Source organism: Martes martes (genome assembly GCF_963455335.1).
Source record: "Martes martes genome assembly, chromosome: 5".
NCBI lineage: Eukaryota > Metazoa > Chordata > Mammalia > Carnivora > Mustelidae > Martes > Martes martes.
In genome coordinates this window covers 25,901,944-25,922,361 of record NC_137892.1, presented here as the reverse complement: position 1 = coordinate 25,922,361, position 20,418 = coordinate 25,901,944, and the positions used below count along the sequence as shown (strand labels likewise).

Here is a 20,418-nt window from a genome sequence, read left to right as displayed (position 1 = left end):
GCCTCTCTCAGCTGCTTGTCTGAGACAAGGGTGGGTGGGTTAAAGCAGATCACAACCTCTGGAATTTTTAAGTTGTAGGCTCTTCCCTGGTGAACTCCTATTGTAATGTCAGTCTTCTGGGAGGCAGGCAAATTCCAGGCAAAAGAGTATGTTAAATCATGGAAATAGTGCCAATGCAAATATTTAGGGCTGGGAGTTAAGTCTATTGCTTCCTGATAGTTGGTCAGCAGGTTTTTGGGTTTTTTTTTCCCCCAATAAAATAAGATCTTTATCATTCACATGCATAAAATTATATAGACACAACACACAAAATGCTTAGAATGCAAATATTCTTTGGTTTACTCATCAAGATAGCAAATAACAAAATAGCAAAAACCTTATCAGTTAAATAAAAAAGTGACATTCTTTATTTACCTATCAAACCTTACTCAACGTTGAAATGCATTTATTTTCATTCTTATGGCCCACAGCAATATGTTTTCTTCCTTTTTGGCCCTTGAAGCCTCCTACATTATTTGGATGAGCTCATCTCTAAAATAAAGATTGTTGTACTTAGTATTGCTGATTTTTACAAGAACCATCTAGATTTTTCCTTGTGTCTCTTACAGCTGAAACACATACTAAAAGTGGAGAGGCCACTAGCACATTTTCAAGAATTAGCACGTTTTCAAAGTATTATCGTTGGTACTAAAAAACAGGACTCCAGTCCCGAAGTATTTTCGTCTATTAGACATTAGTCACGACGTCAAATAGAGCTGGGTCCTACAATACTGACTTCTGAGAAGCAGTTTCCTGTTTTTCTGAGGGTTCGATCCGACCACCTTCAATTCTTGAACGTCTTAATTCTTGATGAAGACCCAATTCTTAACTGTCAGTAACAAAATCTTTAACAAAGGAGCACTGAACAAAAGGGACTTGAAAATGAAATCATCTCAAAGGGAGCAAAGAGAGCAAGAGAGGGTTTTCGGCTTTTTAACCGAGATAGGAATACACAGTAAGGAATAATAGTGAATGAAAGTACATAACTCTGTACACGTGAGAAATACCCAACGTGCTAAAGACACAACAACTGACCTAAAAAAAAAACCACCTCTTGAGGCTTGGAGCCATCCACATTTTTCTTTGTACAACTCTCTATTTGCATCACACGACCAGAGACACCTTTCCCACCATCTGCGAACTGTTTAGGGAGGGAGCGTTTCACCAGAGTTTTTGGCAATCTGCTTTTCTTCAAATAAAACAAGCTGCATAAAACATTATTGACAACGTCGGACGCCTGAGCTGGGCACAAGTCTTTCGGAAACATGGGTCATCTTTAAAAAATTCGTTTTTCCTTCATAAATCAGCAGTGCTCCGTTTTCAAAGAAATCACGAGCGGTCACAGTCTTAATGCACACGATCAGATGTTCTCCTCGTCCAGCATTTTGTTGACCCCATCGCAGAGTTTTTGTAAGTGGGGCTTAAAATTCCCAAAGGGGTTATATAAGGCAGCTAAGAAATCACAATCTGAGAAATGGTCAAAGACGTTATTAACCCGTCCGTGTGACTTGGCCGTGAGATGACGCTGGATGATCTGGTGAAGCATCTCTCTGCACTCGTTCAGCAGGCGGGATAACACGTTCCGGTCAAAGGTGTACTCCACCTGGTGGAAGCTGACCACGGTCATGGCCAGCTGGTGAACTTTCTTCTTGAATTTCTCCATCAGTGCCAGCTCGTCTTGGTTGAACTGGTTATTCCTGTAAAGGATGGCCAGCTTGATGACTGTCTTGATGAGGTTCTTAATGATCTTCTCTGCCTCCTTCTTGTTCTGGGTGTACTCCTTGGTCACTCGGTAGAGCTCGTCCAGCACCTCGCTGCTCGTGTCATCGATGAGGGTGGTGGCAATGGATTTGGACACCATCTTCCCCAAGATCTTCTTTTGTGCCTGCACGGCCAGGTTTTTGGAATTGAAGACATCTGTGGCCACTACAAAGAAGCAAATTAAAAAAAAAAAACAAAAACAACAGATATTAAGGACGATGTTCCTTCTCACTTTTCCACTATATGGTTGCCTTCCATCTACTGACATCAGTTTCTGTTTAGAAAAGGCCTAAAACTTTACTACGCTTCTGGGCATTTGGTTCTCCTTTCTTTCTCTTCCTTCCTTCCTTCCTCCCTTTCTTTCGTTCTTTCTTTCACACTCTCTCTCTTTTTAAAAGATTTCATTTATGTATTTGACAGGAAGAGACACAGAGAGAGCACAAGCAGGAGGAGAGGCAGGCAGAGGGAAAAGCAGACTCTCCGCTGAGCAAGGAGCCCCATGCTGGACTCGATCCCAGGAATTAAGACCCGAGTCGAAGGCAGACGCTTAACCGACTGAGCCACCCAGGCGTCCCAGGTTCTCATTTCTAAAAAGAATGGGTTCTTGTGCATCATTGTTAAGGTCTCCGGTAACTCAAGTATTTTATACCTTCTGTTATACACTTAATACTTTGTTCAGCAGTTGAAGGTGACAATGTTTCCAAAGATAACTTTTTCTGATTATAAAAACGTTACGTCTCACGAGGCAATGAAATATGCAGTTTCCCCCAATTGAGTTTTATAAGAAATATATCAAAAATATAAAATCAACTCTACAACTGTCCCCTGGGCACCAGTCACCAAGAAAGACTTAAAGAAACCAGAAACCCGTTTAAATGTAAGAAGGATAAATAGCAAAGCCACATTGAGTCAAGTAGCAAATTCAAGGAAGCAAATCAAAAGGAGAGCCCTGCTTTTTTTTTTTTTTTTAAGATTTTATTTGTTTATTTGCCAGAGTGAGAGAAGGAGCACAAGCATGGGGAGGGGGAGGCAGAAGGAGAACCAGACTCCCTGCTGAGCCCAAGAACCTAAGATCATTGCCTGAGCTGAAGGCAGATGCTTAACCAACTAAGCCACCCAGGCGTGCCCCAAGGAAATCCCTGCTTTAAACGTCAGCTGCAGAAAATCGAATTTCCTACGACATTGGCCCGCCCCATCCAGTTCAGTCATCCTAACCAGCCCAAATTTCAACTCCCAGAAGTTAAGTCTTAGAAAAGAACAGTCATTCTTTGGAGAGCTCACTGTCTTTTGCTATTTCTGATGAATGGCTGTTGTTCCTTCCCTTGAAACATTTACATATTCTATGGAAATAGCCACCCTTTCATGAACTCATGAAATATGCTCCATGAATAAGACACTATGAAAAAGCTGAGGCTCAGAGTTGGCTTTTGGAATTACCATCACTTAATTTGATGGAGGTGTAAGATACACGTAATAATCCTTGTGCATATTAAGTATGAAACGCCGTGTGATGCTCTTAGCTTACAGCTGGTCAGTGAAAATGCTCAATATATACTTACTCCTCAAACCAAGTTTAATTTTTTCCCTAAATATCCCCCCCCCACCCCTGACACTCTGTGCATACTACTCCACCAAACTGTGCGCCTCCTTCCTCGCCTTCTGGGTCCTCCGAGCTGGTTTTAGGGGTCTCTATCCCCACTCTGGGGGCCCAGAGCTGGATATTGGAAAGCAGTCGTTTAGTAATGAAAGATAAAAAAGACTAAAAGTACAGATAAGTAGGAATGAGTCAGGACATTAGCGATACACAATTCTTTCTTTTTTTTTTTTTTTTTAAGATTTTAAGTATTTATTTGACAGACAGATCACAAGTAGGCAGAGAGGCAGGCAGAGGGAGAGGAGGAAGCAAGCTCCCCGCTGAGCAGAGAGCCCGATGCAGGGCTTGATCCCAGGACCCTGGGATCATGACCTGAGCTGAAGGCAGAGACTTTAACCTACAGAGCCACCCAGGCACCCCCACAATTATTTCTAGTTTGGACAGGCTAACGGCAGAAAGCAAAAGGGCAGCTGCTTCCCAATCCAGGTTGGGAGGGTGTCTAAGAAGAGAGACTCCCTCCAGGTGGGGCTGTCATGTTCAGTCCCACGCTCGGGCCAAAGTAGCTCGTGGGATACAACCCAGGTGATGCTAAGTGGTTCCTACTGACCAGGATGCCATTCATTAATATAAGAGCCACATGCCCTGAAAGAAAGGCTTTCCTGAACCATAACCTCTGTTCTCACAGATGTCGATATCTAAATGTCTGAAACATGAACTGAAATTGCAGAAGAAGAACTGAAATATATTTTGAGAAAGAAAAGGAAAGCGAAAAAGCATTAGAAACGGCCAACGTGTGAAGGTTTCCAAGCTGTTTCAGATTTCCATCGGTTGCACCCAATTCTATTCCTTAAAGGTTTGCAAAAGAGTGCATGGGTTAATCCACATTAAATCGTTTGTATCAAAATAAACGGACATATGTACTTTGTTACCACATTAAGACCAGGGACTGTCTTCCGTTGCAGAATTTAGGAGACGGATTTCAATAAATAAAACCGATTTATACAGGAAGGGATACCCCCCACATTTCAGATCCATGGGAAATAACAACGATCTCAGAAACTCACATAAAGTTGGAAGGTTACTCTGTGTTGCATCTACCAGGACCTGACACGGTCTCTGAACACCCGTCTGGGATTTACTACAATGTCTATTCAATGGAAACACTGTACACTATGAAATCACCAGAACCAGCGGGAGAGGAGTAAAAATCCTCTGTGGTCCTCTCTCTAAGACCGGACTTGAAAGTCTGCACCTCTCTTAAGCTCCTTAGCTCACTGAACCTCAAAGTTCCATTTGCTTTCAAACATAAAGACAACGGGAAATGTTCTTTCATGTAGTAGCCCTTGAACCTCCCACAAGAGAAGTGTGAAAAGCAAGACCACGGCCAGCAAGATTGCTCCCAATTTAGCAGTAATGGGTCTCAACCAGGATGGAGAAGCTGACTTCTGAGGCTTTCCCAGTTGTTGCCCCAGAGGAACTGCAGACCCTGCTCTAGAAACACAGCGGCCACTTCCTCCTTTCGTTCTCTTCTCTGGGTTATGTCTACCTTGGTCATCTTTGAAAGGGAAGCTGAAGCTCTTTCTCCCCCTGCTCAGGGAAGGCATACATGCAGAGGATTTCTTTCCTAGCATTGGTGAAGGCTTCCTTGGAGCCAATGGGGGGTTGCAGCTGAGAACTGCTAGCCAGGGCTGTGTGGTTTGTGATCATGCAATATGATTTTTTTTTCCCCCTTGCAAATTAACTGCCTTTAGCCATTCCTGCTCAGGCTCAATTGTCAGCTCCGCACCCTCTACCAGATCCCTTAAAGGTCTGGTGTATCTCAAGGCTAGTCCCGGATCACATTTTTCTCCTCTGCTCTACCTTACCCCCATGTGAGCTCTTCCACTCCTGTGGCTTCTGATGCCCCTCAGGTGCCAGAACTCCCACACTTAGAACTCACTCTGACCCCTTTCCGGGACTCATTTTGCAAATGCATTCAAGGTTTTCCTTTTTCTCGGCTGTTTTGCAGGCATTCCAAATGCACCATGTCTACGATGGAATCCGATTCCCTCGTGTCCCCAACGCAGTCCTTCTCCATTCTGCCTTCACAAATAGCAGCCCTTCCAAGCATTTGCTCAAGCAGGGGGTTGGGAGGAGCCTGGCCATCCCCCAGCACACCATCCTCTCTCTCTTGCCCTGCCCATGACCAAGAGCCTTCCATTCTCCCTTCCCTACTTCTCTCCATCTCCAAGGGTACCAGCCTAGTTCAAACCCCTTTCCAATCTCTTCTCACTGAGCAACCAGAGCCTTTCAAAATGTAGATTAAAAAAAGATGCTGACTTCCAGTCTTTGTGAACCAACGCACTTACACACTTCCTTGTTCCTGACATCCTCCTCATTTGCCTAAATTTTGATGGTCTGCCTCTCCTCCCTAGACAGTAAGCTCTCTGTGAGCCGAGATGATATATCCATGCCCTGGGTCACCCTCTGGGCCCCCGTGAGGGCGCCTGCTGCATGGCACTTCTTACAGAAGAGGAAGCCCACTTCCCCTCTCCCTTTGCCCCACTTAAACGCTTCCCTATGAAAACTTGCTGGCCTGCAAAACGAGAGTTTTAGATGTATATGTTGGAGGGTGGGGAGGTTGTTTGTTTTAAAAGCTAGAGAAACAGATATTTGTTTTACCTAGCTAGCTATACGGTTTTCTTCTCTCGCACTCAAGAGTGTGTTTTTTTTTACTGTCATCATTCAGGTCTTTTTTTTGTTTTTGTTTTTGTTGTTGTTTTTTAAAGAGGACAGACTCGGGGGACCTCGGTGGCTCAGTGGGTTAAAGCCTGTGCCTTCGGCTCAGGTCATGTTCCCAGTGTCCTGGGATCGAGCCCCACATCGGCCTCTCTGCTCAGCAGGGAGCCTGCTTCCCCATCTACTTGTGATCTCTATCTGTCAAATAAATAAATAAAATCTTAAAAAAAAAAGAGGACAGACTCGTTCTACACAATGAGAAAACACTGGAGGGCAATAATACAAATATTTAGTATAAAAGCCAATGCAATGGTTTTGCCTTGCATCTGAGCCCTCTGGCTACAGTAGAAGATCAGACATAGGGTCCACCTGCTCCAAGCCTAGAGAGGTCTATGTTTAAACATGTAACAGAGGGACAGATGCAAGGTTGGTCCTGGGAAGCCACAAAGAGGTGAAAATATGGTTTCAGTGTTTCATCAAGATGAATTCACTTGCGGCCCCTGGGTGGCTCAGCCAGTTAAGCATCTCCCTTTGGCTCAGGTCACGATCCCAGGGTCCTGGGATGGAGTTCTGGACTCGTTTTGCAAGTGCATTCAAAGTTTCCCTTTTTCTTGGCTGTTTTGCAGGCATTCCAAATGCACAATGCCTACAATGGAATCCTTGATTCCTTCGTGCCCCCCAAAGTGTTCCTTCTCCATTCTACCTTCATGAATAGCAGTCCTTCCAGCCATCTGCTCAAACAGGAGGTCTGACTGTCCCCCACCACACCATCCTCTCTCTTGCCCTGCCCATGACCAAGAGCCTTCCATTCTCCCTCTCCCCACTTCCCTCCATCTCTAAGGGTACCAGCCTAGTTCAAACCCCTTTCGGGCTCCCTGCTCAGTGGGGAGTCTGCTTCTCCCTCTCCCTTTGCCCCTCCTGTGCTCTCTCTCATTCTCTCACTCTATCTCAAATAAAAAGACAAAATCTTATTCAAAAATCTTTAATAAAAAAAAGAATTCACTTGTGTTTGGAAAAATGTACACCCTTGACTAAGGAAAAATGATGTCATATATCAAAAACATACCAAGGACCGCCACTGGCAAGAACGTTGTATAGAAAGAGATGTAAACGTTATTTTATGCCTACTTATCTTGGGGCCCTTCCTCTATATCTCTGTATCTCCTCTCTTGGTTTAACAAAATCATCCACGTCTGCAATGCTTGCTGTAAAGCAAATTGATATTCACGGAATTCCAGGTTTTAGCATCAACAACTATAAATTTGGAGATAAACGCTGATGGTAAAAATACACTGACCCTTGTGTATAAGGGGGGAAATGGGCTCATAAAACAAAAACAAAAATAAAAACAACCCCCCCATAAACCCTATAAGAACTTTTCCTAAAATGAATTAATGAAAAACTATAGTTTGCTGAAATTAACAATTCTCCAGAATATTATCACAACTAAGACACTGCTCGTCCAGTGAAACCCTCAAGTAACTTTCCTTACAACCTCACCGACAAGTGAACAATTTCATCACCCATCAGATTTGTTATACTTGGAATTTTGAAGCAGTGACTGCAGATGTCCATGGATGCCATTGCTAATCCCCACCTAGTTAAACTCTGATCCAGCAGGCTCAGTCTTAGGAAAGATGGAAAAGAAAACAATTTAGAGAGCATGTCTGGTTGTTGTGGGGTGTTAAGAAAAATTCTTTAAACAAATATATAAGACCTTAGCTCTCTCGCACCTGAGTAACTCCGAATCTAAACGCGGTTTAGTAAGAAACAGTGGGGATAAGGAAGTGGTCAGAGCGAAGTGTAAACAGTGTCCCAAGAAGTCAACAGGCTAAGAGTTGCCTTCCCTGCCTTGCGATCTGGTGAGCTCCAGTGGAAAAGCCTTGGGATGGCTGGCGAGGGGTCTGTGACACCAGATCTCCACACTCAGAATTCCCCAAGTGAGAAACTCATCAACAGGAGAGAGAAGAAACAACGAACAAGAAAAAAAGAGGGGAAAGTGCAGGGGAGGGGAGAGGGTGGCAGGCAGCAGAGGCAACAACCGTGACAGCAAGGGGGGGCCACCTTACCCAGAGAGGAGGAGACACCTGCCAGACACCTGAACCCTCAAATCAGCCTTGGGTCACACAGAGGGAGGCCCTGACATGAAGAAACATTGTCTTAGGAGGATCAGTACACCTGGAGTCCTTCACCTGATACTAAAGGCAGATTCTGGTGTCTTTGTATTTTCCTGTCCCCAAGTGGCTGAAGACCAAGAGTATGCATCGTCACAGGGACAAGCTAGAGTATTCACTTTGGGTCTCCTGCCACCTCCAGAAGGAGTACACCCTCACTTTAAAAGGCAACATAATAGGGGTGCCTGGGGGGCTCAGTCAGTTGGGCGTCAGACTCTTGGATCTCAGCTCAGGTCTTGTTCTCAGGGTCTTGAGTTCAAGCCCTGCACTGGGCTCCATGCTGGGCAAGAAAAGGAAAAAAAAAAGAAAAAAAAGAGGCAACATAATAAAGAAAACACATGTTAGGGAAAATGGTGACTTTGAAATGGGCCGAGAAAGTGAAAAAGGAAAAAAAAAAAAATCACTGGGTAGCTTTTCAGTAGAGAACCAGGGATCATAAAGTATCCTGTCTATTCCAGATTCCTTTTACTGCTCTTCAAGGAGCTACTCCATAACCCCGTAAGTTGTACAGACTAGCAGTACTGCAAATGCCTCTTGTCCCTAGAGATACAAATCCATTTTTTCCAGGGGACGTGCAACTCAGTCTTCATTTTCTTGTTTGCCTGTGTCGTGCTTCGGATTCTCCTGAACAAATTATAAGAGCTTCCCGGTTCCTCATTAATTAATGAGTTTGGTTAAATCTTTGGCATGCCCATTTTGTATTTTTGGGAGAGTCATGAGTTTACCTTCTTAAAAACAACTTTCAATGCATATTAGAATTTTTTCATCCATACCATTTAAAGTAGAAAAATTGCAGCATAAACCTTTAGCATACTAGTGAGAATTAATATACATTTCCTGCAGTAACTCATTCCACCAGGCGCCTGGAAAAGAAGGGTGTACGCATAAAAGTCCAAAGATTGCTGAGACTCGGTTTCCCCAACTGTCAGATGAGAATAAATGATGCCCAGTTCTGGGAACTGCTCCAAAAGGACTGGACATAGACCACCCAGTGGGGGTCTCACCCAATGCCTGGCACAGAGTATACTTCTCCACAGTTTTGTTGGAAGAACTCAACAAACTAAACTTTGAATGCATTCTGATGCTTTCGAATACTGAATCACATTTGGTCAGAATTAATCAACTCCTTCTGGATGAAATATGTAGCTGAGAAATGCAAAACACCAGATGGTTGTGTGAAAACAGAGACCTCACAGAGACCTCAGTTTAATAAGGAGTTACATTTCCTTTTCCATGATGACAATATATTAAAGCTTTCTCATGCAATTTCTCTTTTTTAAGGTGTTGAATCTCTTGTTCACAAGGACTCTGATAGGTAGTGTGAGGGTATTTTGTCCAAAACAAACTGACCAATGGAGAACAGAATCGAAGACAAGAGGAGAGAAAGCATCACTGCCCATGCAAAACTGTGCAACTGGGAGAGATGCAGAGCAAATGGGCCCAAAGTAAAGTCAAAGCAAAAACCCACAACTGGCCAACAAGATTACCCCAAAGAGCACAGCATCTCCTGAGGAGTCTGTGAACCAGAGAACCAGCAACCCAAAGGCAGGGCAGAAAGCCAAGTAAGAGCAGCATGAGTAGACAGAAGGCTCAAGGTCAAGAGCCCCGAGTTGTAAATTTGAGTGCAATTTAATTCTTAGAATCTCAGTTTTCTTATCCGCTAAGCGGGACCTCATTTCAAGTCAGTATGGCTTGGAGGAAAGTGAATGAGTTAGGAATCTGAAAACACCCAGCCGCAGGCTAGGATCGTGACCCCAGAGCCTTGTTCCCTTATTTAATACCCACTGAAACGGAGGAGCAGGGATTCAAACCCAACCTAGACACTCACTGTGCTCTCTCTCCTCGTATGTCCCGATGTTCCCTGTTTTCCGAATTTGTAGACAAGAGAAATTACGTCCTAAAGAAAACACTCTGAAGCCTTTCCCTGTGTGATCTCGGGCTATTTCTGCTGTTTGAATTTTGGAATCTCTTCATCGTGATTTTAGGATCAACTCCGCGTCCTTGACTCCTGTGGCTTCGCGGTGCGATGATTTTAAAATTGAAAACATAATTTCCTGAGTCTCAGCCCCTTTAACTTCGTATTAGACTTCATCTCTGCTCCTTTGTAGTCGACTTGCCAAAGGAATCGTGTGATGCCTTGATTTTTTTCTGCATGGCATAAACTCTGGCAAGATGTCTCTTTTGCCTCTAGCTTCACCCAATACCAGGATTGGAAGAAAGGCTGGCGATATTTATATGAAGTAGACCCCGAGGAATGTCTGTCTTGTAAATATTAGTATAGATGATACAAGAATAGAAATTACTTTTGTGGTTACCCAAAGTCAGACTGAGAGGTTCATGGTCACGAGGACTCACTGGCTAACCACTGAATTTTGAACGTTTACCCGATGATCCCCAGAACCGCCCAGAATCTGCATTATCTTATTGAAGCTTCACAACAATCCCAAGAGGGAGGTTGTTATTGTCCCCATTCTACAGATAAGGCCATTGAGGTCCAGAGAAATTAAGTTACTTACTCAAGGCCATATAGTCAGTAAGTGGGAGAGATGAGCTTGGACCTAGATATGTTCAACTTCATGCTATTCTGTCAAGAGTTACATTACCCGACACGAGCTTTTAAAAAGAGGCTTCTTCTTGAAAGTATGGGAAAACCTAATATATTCGGCAAAGCAACATGAAAGGAAGGGAAAGAAAACAAAAGCAAGAGACTAGTTCTCCTCTGGTGAAGGAAACAGACTCCATATACAGGAGATCAAACCAGCTGGGTTTAAAATAGCTTGTCTTTTCAGGGAAAACCCTGAGCAGTTTTTAAACATTTTAAAAGATAATGTTAGGAAACAAAAAAATATGCTTACACTGCTCAAAGGCCAGATGTAAACAGATAAAGCGAAAAGTCTCCCAGCTTTGCCCTCCAACAACATAGCCTGGATCCCAACTCTTGCTTCTCAGAGGTGAAAAGTGTTCTTAGATATCTGGGACCCTTTCAGAGTTGGGCTTTTTTGTGCACAGATAAGAATACACATGAACAGATACTGAGCAGTATGAAGAAGTCTTACAGGCTTGCAATTCTTAAGAAACACAACTTTTTAATTTTTTTTTTTCCACGTTGGCTCCACACCCACCATAGAGCCCGATGCAGGGCTTGAACTCACGACCCTGAGATCAAGACCTGCACTGAGATCAAGAGTCTGATGCTTAACCAACTGAGCCACTCAGGCATCCCAAGAAATGCAACTTTTGAGTGAAGACAGACAAACTGTGTGAGTGTCCCTAGTTCCATGCGAGACTGATACAAAATGGTAGCTGCTAGGGGGACATGGCTGTGAACAGCACTACAAGTCCTTCCGTGAGCAATGAGAAGGTAGCGGGCGTGAAACACAGATCTTTATTTAACGAAGGTGAACAAATGTCATGATTAGGGCAATCACAGATTATCATGGAAATGGAATACCTCTGAAAAGAGCACTATTAGTAATTACCCCACGACAACAGACCTGTGACTATCCCAGGGAAGTCTAAGTGGTCACTGAAGATGATTTACGCACTGAAGACACTCAAATATTTAGGACCCGAGAAATTTCTTGGGAAGTCTCACGAAACCTCAAATTACGTTAAAAACAAAACAAACCAAAACCCAAAAAACCTAGCTCCTTAAGAAGTTAAAAAAAGTCTAATGGGGAACAAAATTCTCCCTGGTGAAAGAAATCTGGGGAACAGTGTATACTAAGGTACCCCTTAAGAGGCACAAAAAGCATTAATAACATTAAAGTCTGGAGGATTAGTAAAATAGTCAAGAAACACCATAATTTTATTTGCCCAAGTTTTCCAAATGAATTACAGAAAGGTCCCATATTTGTATAAATTTGTAGGATAAGGTTGGTGAAAATTACTGGCTAACAAATTGACTTGTTATCCCTCTGGAATGAATTCATAATCATCTTGTGCACATAGCAGAGGGCAAGACAGGTGGTTGGGCAAAGCCAGGCAATGTGAGCACAGACTCCAGAGCCATACTGTCTGGGATGGAAGTCTCGTTCTGCCACTGAGTGCAGTGTCCCCGGAGCAAATTACCCAATGGCTCCATGCCTCAGTTTCCCCGTGTGCAAATGAGGCCACCTAAGGTTTTTACGAGGATTCAGTAAGAATGACCCATATAAAGGGAGAACGTGAACCCAAGACATGAAGCATTCCACAAAACTTCTGTTGAGTGTTTGTTATGTATCGGATACTGTGATTTCAATGATAAATATCAGTATCGCCACTCCCCAGGCCCTCAGGGTGCTGGGGTGGGGGTGGGGGTGCAGAACGCACCATGACTAGGTTTATAACAGGAGCCTGTAAACATGCAACAGTAGCAAAGAGAGGGAACATTCATTTTGCTGGATGTAATCATGGAGGGAAGCTAGGTTTGAAAAAGTTATCACAAAAGGAGATTGACCCAAAACACTGACCTTGAAGGAAAAGAAGATTCGCCTTCCAGAAGTAAACATGACCATATTCCAGAGCTGATCTATAGAATCTCCCCACCACCACCCCACCACCCCCAGCTGGAGAGGGATTAACAATCTGCCCAGGGGCAGCTGTATATCTCCGGTCAGGAGCCCAAAGATACGTGTAGACCCCATAGATTTTAGAAAAACTGGAAACACTGAGTATAACATGACTGGGCCAAGAAAACTCACAGCACAAAGGTGTTCCATTTTCAAGAGGATTAGTGGCAGGGAGGGGACATCTACAGTGGCTATCTGGGTCAGGAATGTCAATGACACAGGCCACCTGCCTCAGAAGAATCTAGAAGCTTCTTAGAAGTACAAACTGCCTTCCCTACTGAATCAGAATCTCCAGGACTACAATCTAAGAAGCTGCATTTATGAGAGGCACCATATGTAATTTGGATGTATAAACACTGAAGTGTACTCCCAGAACGCTACACTTTAAAAGGTTCAGTCAGGGGGACCTGGGTGGCTCAGTGGGTTAAGCCTCTGCCTTTGGCTCATGATCTCAGGGTCCTGAGATCGAGGTCCGCATCTGGCTCTCTGCTCAGCAGGGAGCCTGCATCCCCTCCCCCACCCCCCACGCCCACCTGCCTACTTGGGATCTCTATCTCTCTCTGTCAAGTAAATAAATAAAATCTTTAAATAAAATAAAATGTTCGGACAGACATACTTCGGTCACAAAGGCACGCTCTAAGTAGACCCTGGATGGATTTAATTCCCTCTCAAAAATTTTTCGCCAAAAAGTAGATGTGGGCTTATGCCCAGAATCCAAAGAAAATGTTTTAAGAATAGAGCTTATTGTAGTAAAGCCTCAAAGAATTTTAATGCTGTGTCCAAGAGAACAGAGAAGCTAGTCTCTCTTAAATGTTACTTAAACCCAAATTTGGACAGGGCCTAACTCTATCACTCATACAGGTTTAGAAATAAAATAAAAAATGTCCTACAAGCATTTATGCAAAAGTGACTTTAGTGAACTTTTCTTCTTTTAAATTAAGTGAATGCTTCCTTATTTATTATGTTGGATTAAGATAGGTGATGTTTCTCTCTCTCTCTCTTTTTTTTTTTTTAAGATTGTATTTATTCATTTGACAGAGAGAGAGTGAGAGCAGGAACACAAGCAGGGAAAGTGGGGGAGAGGGAAGTAGGCTTCCCGTGGAGCAGGGAGCCGGAAGCGGGGCTCAATCCCAGGACACTGGGATCATGACCAGAGCCAAAGGCAGACGCTTAACTGACTGAGCCACCCAGGTGCCCTGGTGATGTTTCTCTTAAAGATTTTTCAATTAAGCTGGATTTCTTTACACATTTCTCAAGGGCATGAAATCTTTCCATTATTGATAAAATCCCATCTTCTGCCAGAGTGTAGAGGAAAATCCTCTAAATAAGCTCTATGATTTTCTTCTTAAAGATTTACTTATCCATTTCAGAGACAGAAAGAGAGAACATTTATAAGAGGCACCCTAAGTGGTTTGGTGGGACAGGGAGGAGGGGCAGAGAGAGAGAGAGAGAGAGAGAGAGAATCTCAAGAAGACTCCCTGCGGAGTGCAGAGCCCAAGGTAAGGCTGGATCCCAGGACCCTGAGATCATGACCTGAGCCAAAACCAAGTTAGATGCTTAACCAACTGAGCCACCCTGGCACCCAAGCTCCACGGTTTCCCACCGTTTTCCACCTCCACATTTTCCCACCCTGCGAAGGGGCCCTGGCTCCTCATGAATATTTACACACACGCAGTACTTAGAAAATCAGTAACGGGTTTTAAAATCCAGCACACAAGAGTGCAGTTTCGTTACTGAATCAGACCCTAAAACGGGCATCAGTAGTCAACGTAGCCCTTCTGGTTTCATCAGGTGGCTCCTGGTTAAATACTATGGACAACCAGACAATAAAAGTACAGCTGACATTTGTGTAGCACTCTTGAGGTTTGCAAAATATTTTCCCAGTAACACTTTCTGTGTTGATCAAACTGTTCTGGGTTAGTCCTCTTAGGATTTAACCCCGAGGCAACCAGGTGAGAGAGCCAAGACTTGGAAGTCAAGGGACATGTCCAAGGACATGGCAAAGTCAAGGTCCGCTGCTTCAGCCTCAGGCACACAAGCGCTCCATAAGCAAAGTGCATTTCAGATGGTTTTCGTTGCTTATGAATTGTCCATCAAACGCCATGATGTGGCTGAGCCAGCTTTAGAATCCCACTTCTATTTTTAAAAAATATTTTATTTTTATTTATTTGACAGACAGAGATCACAAGCAGGCAGAGAAAGAGGGGGGGAAGCAGGCTCCCCTCTGAGCAGAAAGCCCAATGCGGGGTTCAATCCCAGGACCCTGAGATTATGACCCGAGCTGACAGCAGAGGCTTAACCCTCTGAGCCACCCAGGCGCCCCTAGAATCCCACTTCTTAGAGCCTGTCTGCTTCCCAGGAGGAAGCAACTCCTTGAATGGGAAAAACAGAAGCAGCACAGGTCTTCCACAGTCGAGAACTCAGAAAAGCAAAGCATCTACCCTCCCCCTCTGCCTCCATCCCTGCCTGATAAAGTCCAGCTCAGTCTTTAAAGGCAGCCATGTCTACCATGAAGCTTTTCCAAATCCAGAGGCAGAAGGATCTCTCCAAATCCAATGCAAGAGAAGAAATCTCTCCTTTTAATGTGATTTTCTGCCTTGTGGTTGAGTTAAATTCCAATCTTATCATACTTGATTATCATTCTTGTCCACTGAGGGAGCATGTCTGTTCATCTTGGTATTCAAATGTGCCCTCTGGCCGGCATGGCGTGACCTTTGTGGAACCCATCAATATTTTTTACAGCAATTCATGAAGATTTGTCAGGAAATCAATTCAATTTCACGTATTTTAATGCTTCACAAATAAGTTTACTTGTACCTCATGGACAAAAACAGCCCTACCAAGGAGACGTAAAATAGTTTTTTGTTTTAAAGGAGAGGAATCGGGGCTCCTGGGTGGCTCAGTGGGTTAAGCCTCTGCCTCCGGCTCGGGTCACGATCCCAGGGTCCTGGGGTCTAGCCCCGCATCGGGCTCTCTGCTCTGCGGTGAGTCTGCTTCCCCCTCTCTCTCTGCCTGCCTCTCTGCCTACTTGTGATCTCTGTCAAAGAAATAAATAAAAAACCTAAAAAAAATTAAATAAATAAATAAAGGAGAGGAATCTACATAAAAGACATGCATTTTCCTTTTCTGTCTCCTGCTTTTCTCCTCTGTCCTTTGCCAAAACACACAGAATAACCAGCCACTTTGTTTGGAAAAGTGACCATATTTAGCTAACTCAATCCCTACAGCAAATGTTCTGGAATCTTCCATGCAAGTATCCCAAACCCATCTGTTTGAGTATTTTAGGAGGAGTAACCTCTTGGCCTCAGCTCGGGCATCTCTCAAATATGCATTTTGGCACAACCTCCCAACATTCTTGTCCAAACTTCTCCCCCATAATTGTATTAAATGGGTTAAGCTAGTGAAGCATTTTATAGCCATGTCAGTGTCTTAGAGGCTAGGTCCCACTGACGGCAAGCCAAAGGTGAGATGAGATTTGCTGGGCCTGAAGGTAAAGCATCTCAGATCCATCAAAGCTCTGAAATTGTTGGATAAAACCCTGATAAAACCCCAGAGGTTTCCAGAAGCAGTGCCGCTTACTCCTAGGTACTTCCAGCTTGACACTTAGCTTTCTGTGAAGTACTTTCTACCTTTCTTTTTTTTTTTTTTTAATATTTTATTTATTCATTTTAGAGAGAGAGAGAGAGAGAGAGAGCATGAACAGGGAGGGGCAGCGGGGCAAGAGAGAGGGAGAAAGAATCTGAAGCAGACTCCGCACTGAGCAGGGAGCCGACCGGGGCTCGATCCCACAACCATGAGATCGTGACCTGAGCTGAAACCAAGAGTCGGACGCTCAACCGACTACGCCACCCAGGCGCCCCTCTACCTTTCTTACTAAACTTTTCTCCTCTGCTCCTCTGTGTTTCTGATTTTCTTTGAACAATCATAAGATCTGACCAAAACAGGTTTACACTCCCACACAGCAACATTGCTCTTGAGGTAAACCGTGGCTGCCGCCTTGAGAAGGAAACCACCCTTCCCAGTGTACCACAGGCCCTCCTTGGTGATCTCCACATGTGTATATTCATCTCCCACGCTCTCCAGCCATTGGCGTGGACGACTCCTTCCTTACAGAAATAAATATGACTATACATCAGAGCCAACCTATACAACTCCTACTGGTTCTTCAGGAATTAAAAATTCTAGGTTTTGTTTTGTTTTGTTTTTTAGTAATCTCTACACCCAATTTGGGACTTGAACTTCTGACCCTGAGATCAAGAGTCTCACACTCTTCCAAATGAGTCAGCCAGATGATCCAAGAGGAGAGTTTGTATGTATGTAGGTAGGTATGTATGTATTTATTAAAGATTTTATTTATTTATTTATTTGACAGAGAGATATGCAGTGAGAGAGGGAAGACAAGCAGAGGAGTGGGAGAGGGAGAAGCAGGCTTCCTGCTAATCAGGAAGCCTGACATGGGGCTCGATTCCAGGACCCTGAGATCATGACTTGAGCCAAAGGTAGATGCTCAACACCCCACAAATTAGAAATTCTGCCCAGCAGTGTACCTGAATGTCAGACAGTGAAGGATCTGTGTGCGTCCTACAGATTTTACAAAGAATTTAAATAGAAATTATAGATAGCCAGTGAAGGTCCAAGGGGGGTTTGCTGGGGGAAATGGTGGGAAGGTTAAGAGCAATAATGACTTGTTTTCATAACACCTGTTACGTAGTCCTTCACTTCAGGAAGCTATAATTGCACACCCAAATCTCCCCCTTTTATCTACAGAATGTGCTAACTGGGTCACAGACAGGTGGGGAATTTGCCACATTTATCAGTGTCCTAAGAGAAAGCTGAACAGGGATTTTCCATACCAGTTTGGGGCTCTCCACAGATAGCAGACTTTTAGCAGAAAAGCCTTCTCCACTTATTGAATCATTCATTCATTCAACACATTTTGTGGAGCACCTACAGGGTGCTCTTGGGGAAAGCGGGGAAAGTGCATGCTCTCAAGAGGCACATATTTACACACATGTAGAGAAGACATAAGATACAAAATAACAAACCTGTATCAAAACGTCAGGTTGTGACAGAAGCTAGAAGAAAACAAGGGTATGTCTGTGTGGGTGCATGCGTATGTGTGTGTGTGTGTCTGTGTATGCACATGCTTGCAGTGGAGAGAAGTACCAGGGGAGGGTGTGGGGGGAAGCTATGCTATCTCATCCAGGGTAGTCAGGGAAGTCCTTTCTGAGAAGGGTGATATTTAAGCAGAAATGTGAAGGAAGAAAGGGGGAGCCATCTTGGGGGATATCTTATCCAATCCCCTATGGTCCATCCCAAATATCACCCCTTCTCTTAAGGCTTTATTAACACAATCAGAAATGTTCTCTCCAGTCTCTAATTCTTCCTGCAAACTGCTTTCTACCATATTTATTTGCTCCCATTTTCCCTGAAAGTTAAACCCTTGGGATTGGCTATAATTTATTACTTATTCCTTGACGTAATAAATGCTCAATTAATCTTTACGATGTATCTGCTGGCTTTAAAAATTCCCAGGTCCTTTTGGAAGGGGGTGGGAAGAAAGATAGGGGAGGCGTGGGGGACAATACTGCCTTTTTTATAAGACATAAGCAAAATATGAGAATATAAATCAATTATACTACTATTCATTAGGTATCATATCTCAAATACCCTTACTAAAAAACAAACACTGCAATGTCAACCTTTGGAAAAAGTTTATTCTAAAAGAGTCAATTCAGCTATCTTTAGTCAACTAAAGATAGGCATCTAAAACAATCATCTTTTGATAATATTTGGAACTGGTAAGGCTTATTAAACAACCCACATTCTGCAGCGATAATAACATTAATCTGTTTCTAGGACGGATATTGTTTCTTAAGATAAGAAAGGCCTATTTTTTAGAATAAATGTAAAAGAAATTGAAAATTTTGAAAAGCATGAGTTCTCTTGCTTTTGCTAGTTTACTAAGAAAGAGTTGAAAATTAAGTCAGGATATATTGTAAAACCTTTAAGTTCTCTATTTTACTCTTACTGAAATTGGCTAATTTAAAATTATATTTAGAATTAAAAATAATAAAGCTCTCTGAAAACCAAGGAGACAAATAGTTACATTAAAGTAATTATAATCCTTTGATGTTGATGACATATACTTGGTATATTAAACTCATTTTTCAGTTAAAGAAAATAACTAAAAAGGCCATTATAGTCATTCTCTTGTAAGAACTGAAAAACAGTTCTCTAAATATATGAGCTTGCTGTCCTTGAGATGAATTACTTCCCTAATGGTAGATATTTGGGTAAAATAAACTTTGGCAAACAACATAACTTATCAATTTTACGACCGGTTGCCAACTAACAACAAAATAAATCATTTCTTTAAAATACTTTGGCCTGGGGCGCCTGGGTGGCTCAGTGGGTTAAAGCCTCTGCCTTTGGCTCAGGTCATGATCCCAGGGTCCTGGGATGGAGCCCCACATCAGGCTCTCTGCTCAGCAGGGAGCCTGCTTCCCCCTCTCTCTCTGACTGCCTCTCTGCCTACTTGTGATCTCTGTCTGTCAAATAGATAAATAAAATCTTAAAAAAAAAAACAAAAAACTTCGGCCAGGCATGCCTAGGTGGCACAGTTAGTTAACCGACCAAATCTTGGTTTCAGCTCAAGTCTGATCTGTGGAATTGAGCCCCATATGGGCTCCATGCTCAGCAGGAAACCTGCCTGAGGATTCTCTCTCCCTCTCCTGTTGCCCTTCACCCCCACGTGTGCTCGCTCTCTTTCTCTCACTCAAATGAATAAATAAAACTTAAAAATTTTAAAAAATAGAATAATTTGGGTGTCCCCACCTTCTCATACCTTTGCCCTTTTATCCAGATAGTTTAGAGCTCCAGAATTAAGGCTACCATTTCTCTTCTCACCACGCCTCTCACCGGCCCTATTTTTAGAGATGCAAGAAGGCATGGAGACCAGAGGTGGAAATAGAGAGGTCTCAGGTCAACACAGGGTTATAAGGTTAACTTCCTTAAACTCCCTCCCCTGTGGAAAAGTGCTTTTTGTTGGGATTATCAAAAGTAGCGAAGAGTAATTCCTCTATTTAAAAAGGAGATTACATACTTTGGGCTGGTAACTTGATTTGGTTGGGTATCCATAATGTGTTTTTCTTTTTCTTTTTAAAATTATTTTTCAAGATTTATTTCCTTATTCATTTATCAGAGAAAGAGAGAGGGCACGCACAAGCAGGGGGAAAGGCAGAGGGACAGAGAGAAGCAGGCTCCCCGCTGAGCAAGGAGCCCCATGTGGGACTTGATCCCAGGACCCCAGGATCGTGACTTAAGCTGAAGTCAGATACTTAATTGACTGAGCCACGCAGGCATCCCGTGGTTTTCTTCTTAAAACTGAGATAAAATTCATAGAACATTATGCACCCCTGTCACCATTTTAATAGTGTAAAATTAAGTGATTTTCCTTATGAACCATCATGACTATCTCCTTCCAGAATATTCTCATCACCCCCAAAATAGGCCCTCATCATGTTTTAATTTTTTTTTTCAATTCGTTTTTTTCAATTTTTTCAATTGCATGTTTTTGCAA

At 43.1% G+C, this 20,418-nt stretch overlaps 1 protein-coding gene across 3 annotated transcripts in view; it reads right to left on the bottom strand.

The window, feature by feature from the left end:
- Nucleotides 1-313: 313 nt before the first annotated feature.
- TNFAIP8 (TNF alpha induced protein 8) overlaps nucleotides 314-20,418 on the bottom strand; it is a 113,111-nt gene continuing 93,006 nt past the window's right edge. For 2 of the 3 annotated variants that reach the window (XM_080804997.1, XM_080804996.1), the window contains exon 2: nucleotides 318-1,965. In XM_080804997.1, the coding sequence (XP_080661123.1) occupies nucleotides 1,400-1,965 (566 nt within the window). In that variant the 3' untranslated portion in view covers nucleotides 318-1,399. Of the gene's footprint in view, nucleotides 1,966-20,418 lie in introns of all 3 variants that reach the window. The other variant, XM_080804995.1, reaches the window with a different exon arrangement.